The 8,774-nt window shown below is 39.5% G+C and overlaps 1 protein-coding gene across 1 annotated transcript in view; it reads left to right on the forward strand.

Annotated features, from left to right (window-relative positions):
- The first annotated feature begins 2,367 nt into the window (after positions 1–2,367).
- LOC104937618 (voltage-gated potassium channel subunit beta-3) overlaps positions 2,368–8,774 on the forward strand; it is an 18,681-nt gene continuing 12,274 nt past the window's right edge. Inside the window, exons 1-2 of the mRNA XM_027275854.1 lie at positions 2,368–2,757; positions 5,612–5,876. Of these exons, the coding sequence (XP_027131655.1) occupies positions 5,614–5,876 (263 nt within the window). The 5' untranslated portion in view covers positions 2,368–2,757; positions 5,612–5,613. The remainder of the gene's footprint in view (positions 2,758–5,611; positions 5,877–8,774) is intronic.

Below are 8,774 nucleotides of genomic sequence, written 5' to 3' on the forward strand. Positions count from 1 at the left end.
CCGTTACACACAGAGTACACCTCTACATCACAGAGTACATCGTTACATCACAGATACCCCTTCAACAGAGTACACCTCTACTCATCTCAGCAGTACACCTCTACATCACAGAGTACATCTTACATCTCCAGAGTACACCTCTACATCACAGAGTACACTCTACATCTCAGACTGTAACCGTTACACACAGAGTAAATCGTACATCAGAGTACACCGTTACATCACAGAGTAACCTCTACACCTCATACATCACAGAGTACACCTTACATCACAGAGTACACCTCTAAATCGTCAGAGTACACCGTTACAATCAAGAGTACACCTACACTCAGCGAACACCGTACATCCAGATACAAGACTCACAGAGTACACGTTACATCACAGAGTACACCTCTACATTCAGAGTACACCGTTCAATCAAATGAGTCTCACCAGTCCTTACATCTCAGAGTAACACGCCTTACCATCTCTAGCATACACGTCCATCAGGTATACATCACCGATTACACCGTTACATCAGACCTCGTTATCACGATCCTGTTCACACGCGTTCTACCGTACTACACGTTACCGTTACATCACACGGAGTACACCTTTACATCCCCGAAAGTTACACCGTTACCTCCATGCGTACACCTCTACATCACAGAGTACACCGTTACATCACAGAGTACACCGTTACATCACAGAGTACACCTCTACATCACAGAGTACACATTACATCTCAGAGTACACCGTTACATCACAGAGTACACCTCTACATCACAGAGTACACGTTACATCTCAGAGTACACCTCTACATCACAGAGTACACGTTACATCACAGAGTACACCATTACATCACAGAGTACACGTTACATCTCAGAGTACACCGTTACATCACAGAGTACACCGTTACATCTCAGAGTACACCTCTACATCTCAGAGTACACCTCTACATCACAGAGTACACCGTTACATCACAGAGTACACGTTACATCACAGAGTACACCGTTACATCACAGAGTACACCTCTACATCACAATGTGTGTGTGTGTGTATGTATGTGTGTGTATGTATGTGTGTGTGTGTGTGTATGTGTGTGTATGTATGTGTGTGTGTGTGTGTATGTGCATGTGTGTGTGTATGTATGTGTGTGTGTGTGTATGTGTGTGTGTATGTATGTGTGTGTGTGTATGTGTGTGTATGTGCATGTGTGTGTATGTATGTGTGTGTGTATGTATGTGTGTGTGTGTATGTGTGTGTGTGTGTATGTATGTGTGTGTGTATGTGTGTGTGGTTAGTTGGACTGATATTATTGTAAACTGTTGACCGAGCTCACTGAGAGCTCCACACACACACACACACACACACACACACACACTCAGAGGGGTGTGTTTGATTTGTCTCCTGAGGAGGGGTTTGTGCAGACGCTCAGAGTCAGGGTGTGTAAATCAAGCGCTCCTCAGGTGGATTAAAGCGTCAGCTCTCGTTTATCAAACAGGAAGTAGGCTGTTGATTCAAGCGTGCCATTGGTCGGATGTGTCAGTCGAGGGCGCCGCGCGGCCTCCTGGTTTAGCTCCGCCCAGGTCAACTGTGATTGGTTTGCAAGACAAACAAAAGCTTTAACCAATCAGTCGGAGCTCCGCCTGTGATTGGTCCGTCACGTTCAGGTAGGGTTTCCCAGAATTCACCTTGTCCCTCAGAGACACGCTAGTGATGGGAAGTTCTTTCGGGCTCCCAAACGGCTCCTCACATTTTATTAATTGGTTTAATTAATTAATTAATTAATTTATTATTATTTTATTATTATTGCTGTTATTATTATTTTATATTTTTAAATGTTATTATATTTTATTTTATTTTTGACATTGTAAAAATGTGCTCTATAAATAAAACGTACTAAATATTTAATTAATTTATCACTCAAAATAATGTAATAATGTAATAAATAATGTCTCTCATCTCCCTCCTGTCGTGTTTGTCCTCCGCGACCGCTGTGTGTGTGTGTGTGTGTGTGTGTGTGTGTGTGTGTGTGTGTGTGTGTGTGTCTGTGTCTGTGTGTGTGTGTGTGTGTGTGTGTGTGTGTGTGTGTCTGTGTCTGTGTGTGTGTGTGTGTCACCCCTGCTGTGGATGCTGATATACATCTTGACCAATCACGTGCAGCTTTCACACAAAAAAGTTTTTTTCCCGTTAGTTTTTTTTTCCTCCACTTTTTTAATTGAAAGCTGAACGTGATTGGTCAAGATGTGTGAGGACAGGGGGAGGAGACAGTGACGCACCGGGCTGCTCTGGTCCAAAATGCCAGGGCCGATTTTTCGTCCCATTCCGCCCATGACAGAGACACACACACAGACACACACACAGACAGACAGACACACACACACACAGACACACACACAGACACACACACACACACACACAGACAGACAGACACCGACACACACACACACAGACACCGACACACAGAAGTTTCAGTGTGTCTACATTGAAGGACGAGGAGAGAAGGAGACGAGGAGAGAAGGAGACGAGGAGAGAAGGAGACATGGAGAGAAGGAGACATGGAGAGGAGGAGACATGGAGAGAAGGAGACATGGAGAGGAGGAGACATGGAGAGAAGGAGACATGGAGAGAAGGAGACATGGCCTGTTGCTTGCATGGACTCGTGTTGAGATGACTGGTGACACGCTGCCCTCTGCTGGACACAGACAGCACTACAAGCTGCTCACTGATGATCTATGCCTCTGCAGCAATGATCTCTGGGAGTTTGAGTCCACTGTAAGTATAAACAGCTGACCAGATACTCAGTAACTTTGTCAGATAAATGTAATGGAGTAAGTCTGTGTGTGTGTGTGTGTGTGTGTGTGTGTGTGTGTGTGTGTGTGTGCGTGCGTGTATGTGTGTGTGATTAGGGTCACATTAATTCAGGATTCGGGCAAGAGGCCACATTTAACATCTGTATACAGACAGACAGACAGACAGACAGACAGACAGGATATCTGAGCTCTGATTGGTGGGATTAAACCAACAGGATTAATATCAGAGTCTGACAGAGACAGACAGACAGGTAGGTGGATACAGAGCGGGACGACAGGAATCAGACACCTTTAACCAGGTAAAGTGTTTGCTTAGTGTACGACCTGCTGCAGGGACTGATGGGACATGTTGTAGTTTCAATAAACAGTCTGTTTGTGGTCAGAGCACTGTTGACCAATCACGTTTGAGTTGTGGTTTGTATGCAGCTGAACAGTCAGGTGAACAGTCAGGTGAACAGTCAGGTAAACAGTCAGCTGAACAGTCAGCTGAACAGTCAGGTGAACAGTCAGGTAAACAGTCAGGTAAACAGTCAGGTAAACAGTCAGCTGAACAGTCAGGTGAACAGTCAGGTGAACAGTCAGCTGAACAGTCAGGTGAACAGTCAGCTGAACAGTCAGGTGAACAGTCAGCTGAACAGTCAGCTGAACAGTCAGGTGAACAGTCCACGTGGAACACAACTGAAAATTTTTCTATTTTCCTTTTCTGTTGTTAGCATTAGTGCTACTACGTTAGCTCTCTGTTATCTCACATTGCTAACGTTAGCTCTCTGTTATCTCACATTGTTAACGTTAGCTCTCTGTTATCTCACATTGTTAACGTTAGCTCTCTGTTATCTCACATTGTTAACGTTAGCTCTCTGTTATCTCACATTGTTAACGTTAGCTCTCTGTTATCTCACATTGTTAACGTTAGCTCTCTGTTATCTCACATTGTTAACGTTAGCTCTCTGTTATCTCACATTGTTAACGTTAGCTCTCTGTTATCTCACATTGTTAACGTTAGCTCTCTGTTATCTCACATTGTTAACGTTAGCTCTCTGTTATCTCACATTGTTAACGTTAGCTCTCTGTTATCTCACATTGTTAACGTTAGCTCTCTGTTATCTCACATTGTTAACGTTAGCTCTCTGTTATCTCACATTGTTAACGTTAGCTCTCTGTTATCTCACATTGTTAACGTTAGCTCTCTGTTATCTCACATTGTTAACGTTAGCTCTCTGTTATCTCACATTGTTAACGTTAGCTCTCTGTTATCTCACATTGTTAACGTTAGCTCTCTGTTATCTCACATTGTTAACGTTAGCTCTCTGTTATCTCACATTGTTAACGTTAGCTCTCTGTTATCTCACATTGTTAACGTTAGCTCTCTGTTATCTCACATTGTTAACGTTAGCTCTCTGTTATCTCACATTGTTAACGTTAGCTCTCTGTTATCTCACATTGTTAACGTTAGCTCTCTGTTATCTCACATTGTTAACGTTAGCTCTCTGTTATCTCACATTGTTAACGTTAGCTCTCTGTTATCTCACATTGTTAACTTTAGCTCTCTGTTATCTCACATTGTTAACGTTAGCTCTCTGTTATCTCACATTGTTAACGTTAGCTCTCTGTTATCTCACATTGTTAACGTTAGCTCTCTGTTATCTCACATTGTTAACGTTAGCTCTCTGTTATCTCACATTGTTAACGTTAGCTCTCTGTTATCTCACATTGTTAACGTTAGCTCTCTGTTATCTCACATTGTTAACGTTAGCTCTCTGTTATCTCACATTGTTAACGTTAGCTCTCTGTTATCTCACATTGTTAACGTTAGCTCTCTGTTATCTCACATTGTTAACGTTAGCTCTCTGTTATCTCACATTGTTAACGTTAGCTCTCTGTTATCTCACATTGTTAACGTTAGCTCTCTGTTATCTCACATTGTTAACGTTAGCTCTCTGTTATCTCACATTGTTAACGTTAGCTCTCTGTTATCTCACATTGTTAACGTTAGCTCTCTGTTATCTCACATTGTTAACGTTAGCTCTCTGTTATCTCACATTGTTAACGTTAGCTCTCTGTTATCTCACATTGTTAACGTTAGCTCTCTGTTATCTCACATTGTTAACGTTAGCTCTCTGTTATCTCACATTGTTAACGTTAGCTCTCTGTTATCTCACATTGTTAACGTTAGCTCTCTGTTATCTCACATTGTTAACGTTAGCTCTCTGTTATCTCACATTGTTAACGTTAGCTCTCTGTTATCTCACATTGTTAACGTTAGCTCTCTGTTATCTCACATTGTTAACGTTAGCTCTCTGTTATCTCACATTGTTAACGTTAGCTCTCTGTTATCTCACATTGTTAACGTTAGCTCTCTGTTATCTCACATTGTTAACGTTAGCTCTCTGTTATCTCACATTGTTAACGTTAGCTCTCTGTTATCTCACATTGTTAACGTTAGCTCTCTGTTATCTCACATTGTTAACGTTAGCTCTCTGTTATCTCACATTGTTAACGTTAGCTCTCTGTTATCTCACATTGTTAACGTTAGCTCTCTGTTATCTCACATTGTTAACGTTAGCTCTCTGTTATCTCACATTGTTAACGTTAGCTCTCTGTTATCTCACATTGTTAACGTTAGCTCTCTGTTATCTCACATTGTTAACGTTAGCTCTCTGTTATCTCACATTGTTAACGTTAGCTCTGTTATCTCACATTGTTAACTTTAGCTCTCTGTTATCTCACATTGTTAACGTTAGCTCTCTGTTATCTCACATTGTTAACGTTAGCTCTCTGTTATCTCACATTGCTAACGTTAGCTCTTCGTTTATCAGCCATGTTTGCAGGCCGAGCATCGGTGTCGGGAGCGGCGACTGGAGGAAAAGGCGGGAAATTTTCGGTGGAGGAGCTGTACGGGTTCAATAAGAAGCGTAAGGTGAACAAGGGGCATTGTGGGACATCAGAGACTACAGAAAAAGAAGAATCTGTGCTGAAGTCTCAGATCCTCGAGGCAGCGAGGACGCTGATGGAGAGACGTCGACTGGAGATTTACCTGAAGGAGTGTGATGTCACCCTGGAGTCGAGCAACATGCCATACAGGTGAGACACAGCAAGACAGGTGAGATGTGATGTTTGGCTGTATTTTAACAGTAGTTTGACTGTATTTTAACAGTAGTTTGACTGTATTTTAACAGTAGTTTGAATGTAGTTTAACAGTAGTTTGACTGTATTTTAACAGTAGTTTGACAGTAATTTGACAGTAGTTTGAATGTAGTTAACAGTAGTTTGGCTGTAGTTTAATAGTAGTTTAATAGTAGTTTGACTGTAGTTTGACTGTATTTTAACAGTAGTTTGACTGTATTTTAACAGTAGTTTGACAGTAGCTTGACAGTAGTTTGACAGTAGTTTGACTGTATTTTAACAGTAGTTTCACTGTAGTTTGAATGTAGTTTGGCTGTAGTTTGGCTGTAGTTTAATAGTAGTTTAATAGTAGTTTAATAGTAGTTTGACTGTAGTTTAACAGTAGTTTAAAAATAGTTTGACTGTATTTTAACAATAGTTTGACTGTTTTTTAACAATAGTTTGACAGTAGTTTAACAGTAGTTTAACAATAGTTTGACTGGAGTTTAACAGTAGTTTAACGGTAGTTTGACTGTATTTTTACAGTTGTTTAATAATAGTTTGACTGTGGTTTAACAGTAGTTTAACAATAGTTTGACTGTATTTTAACAGTAGTTTGACTTTAGTTTAACAGTAGTTTAACAATAGTTTGACTGGAGTTTAACAGTAGTTTAACAGTAGTTTAACAATAGTTTGACTGTAGTTTAACAGTAGTTTAACAGTACATTGACTGTAGTTTAACAGTAGTTTGATTGTAGTTTACATTAGTTTAACAGTAGTTTAACAATAGTTTGACTGTATTTTAACAGTAGTTAACAGTAGTTTAACAATAGTTTGACTGTATTTTAACAGTAGTTTGACTGTAGTTTAACAATAGTTTAACAATAGTTTGACTGTGGTTTAACAGTAGTTTAACAGTAGTTTGACTGTATTTTCACAGTTGTTTAATAATAGTTTGACTGTGGTTTAACAGTAGTTTGACAGTAGTTAAACAATAGTTTGACTGTAGTAGTAGTAGTAGTATAATTTGGCTATATTTGGCTCTGTCTGCAGTACTATACAATTACTTCATCAGTTGCAGGAGTGATACTTGTATTCCACACACAAAGTACTACAAGTAGTGTCAATACATCATTACTGGTGGTGGTACTATTAGTTACAGCTGTCTGTGATGTCATAATGATGTCTTGACTCTGATTGGTCCCCAGGGAGCAGTGTCAGCGCCGTGTGTGCGTGTTAGAACAGCAGCCAATACCTGATCAATACTTAATGAATATGTAAATGAGCTGATTGATGTGTCACACAAACAGACTCCACGTTGACCTCTGTGTGTGTTTGTGTGTGTGTGTGTGTGTGTATGTATGTATAGATAGCAGTGTTCAGTCAATGTGGACTGTATAGTATTTACTTGCCGTCCAAACTCATAGTTTTAGAGCAAACAAAACGTCCATGTGTCATTGTTGCGTTCCGTGACGTTTCTGGAAAACGAGCAAAACAGGACCAAAAACGTTTTTTGTCCAGGCTTTTGTATAACATGGTTATTCTGGCTGTGAATGTGCGACATTGGACACATGGGGATTATGGGAGACTGCTCTGCTGGAGTACAGCGACTGTATTGAGGTTAGCTAGTCCAGTGATGTATAAACAGCCATGGGCTTTTTCTTTACGGTGGTGATTTGAGAGGGATAGAGCCAATGACGACTCATGAAGGAAAGAGCTAATCCTCGGATGCACAAAGATTTGTCAAAGTAAACAGTTACATATAAAAAGAAGCGTTAATGGTTTACAGGAAGTTAAATCTTTGTGTCTTTAAAATCTCTGTCCTGAAATTCTTTTCTGTTATCTTTCTGTTAAATCTTTTGTTTCTCTGTTAAATCTTTGTTTTCTGTTACTCTTCGTGTGTTTTCTCTGTTAAATCTTTGTTTTTCTGTTTAAATCTTTGTGTTGTCTCTGTTAAATCTTTGTGTTTTCTCTGTTAACTCTTTGTTCTGTTATGCTTGTGTTTCTCTGTTTAAATGTTTTGCAACTTGTGTTTCTGTTATCTTGTGTTTATCTGTTAACATCTTTGGTTTCTGTTAATTTGTTGTTTTCTCTGTTAAATCTTTGTGTTTTCTCTGTTATAATCTTTGTTTCTGTTAAATCTTTGTTTTCTGTTTAAATCTTGTTCTTTGTTATCTTTGTTTTCTCTGTTAAATCTTTTGTTTTTTCTGTTAAACTCTTGTTTCCTCTGTTAATCTTTTGTGTTTTTCTGTTAAACTCTTTGTGTTTTTCTGTTATATTTGGTTTTTTTTAAATCTTCATTCACGCTACAGGACTATTTTTTTACACATCACACCACAGGTTTAATATATTCATGTTATGTTTGATGTTTCTTCGTTGGATGGAGTCCAGTTTTTCGTGTTCTGCAGATTCATCTGGATTGCTGGAAGCGTTTCAGACCCTCCCCCACTCTTCTTCTTCTGTCCACAATCCACACCCCACCCTGTCTTCATGAGCCTTGTTCCATTAGCAGCTGTCCAGAGTCACAGTGCGCCTGAGGCTGAGGTTATGCTGCTCTGATGTGGATTTACCATGTTAGTGCACACACTCCCCTTGTCCCTTTTCAGAGCATCACGTATTGAATATTTCCCTTCTTTCAACAACATTTTTGATTAAACTCTGAAAAAATGACTTGCTTCTTTGTTCTTATTTTAGTCGTCTACATTTGTTTTGTTCAGTTCTCACACTCATCTCTTTAAAATAAGAATGATATAAAATAAGATGTTTGTCACCAAGGTGAGTCCCCCAAAACTATTTAACTTTCATGTAGTGTTATCCTTCATCTTCTCTATCTCTCTCTATATATTTATATATATATATAATATATCTACATACATC

Source organism: Larimichthys crocea, unplaced genomic scaffold (genome assembly GCF_000972845.2).
Source record: "Larimichthys crocea isolate SSNF unplaced genomic scaffold, L_crocea_2.0 scaffold224, whole genome shotgun sequence".
NCBI lineage: Eukaryota > Metazoa > Chordata > Actinopteri > Sciaenidae > Larimichthys > Larimichthys crocea.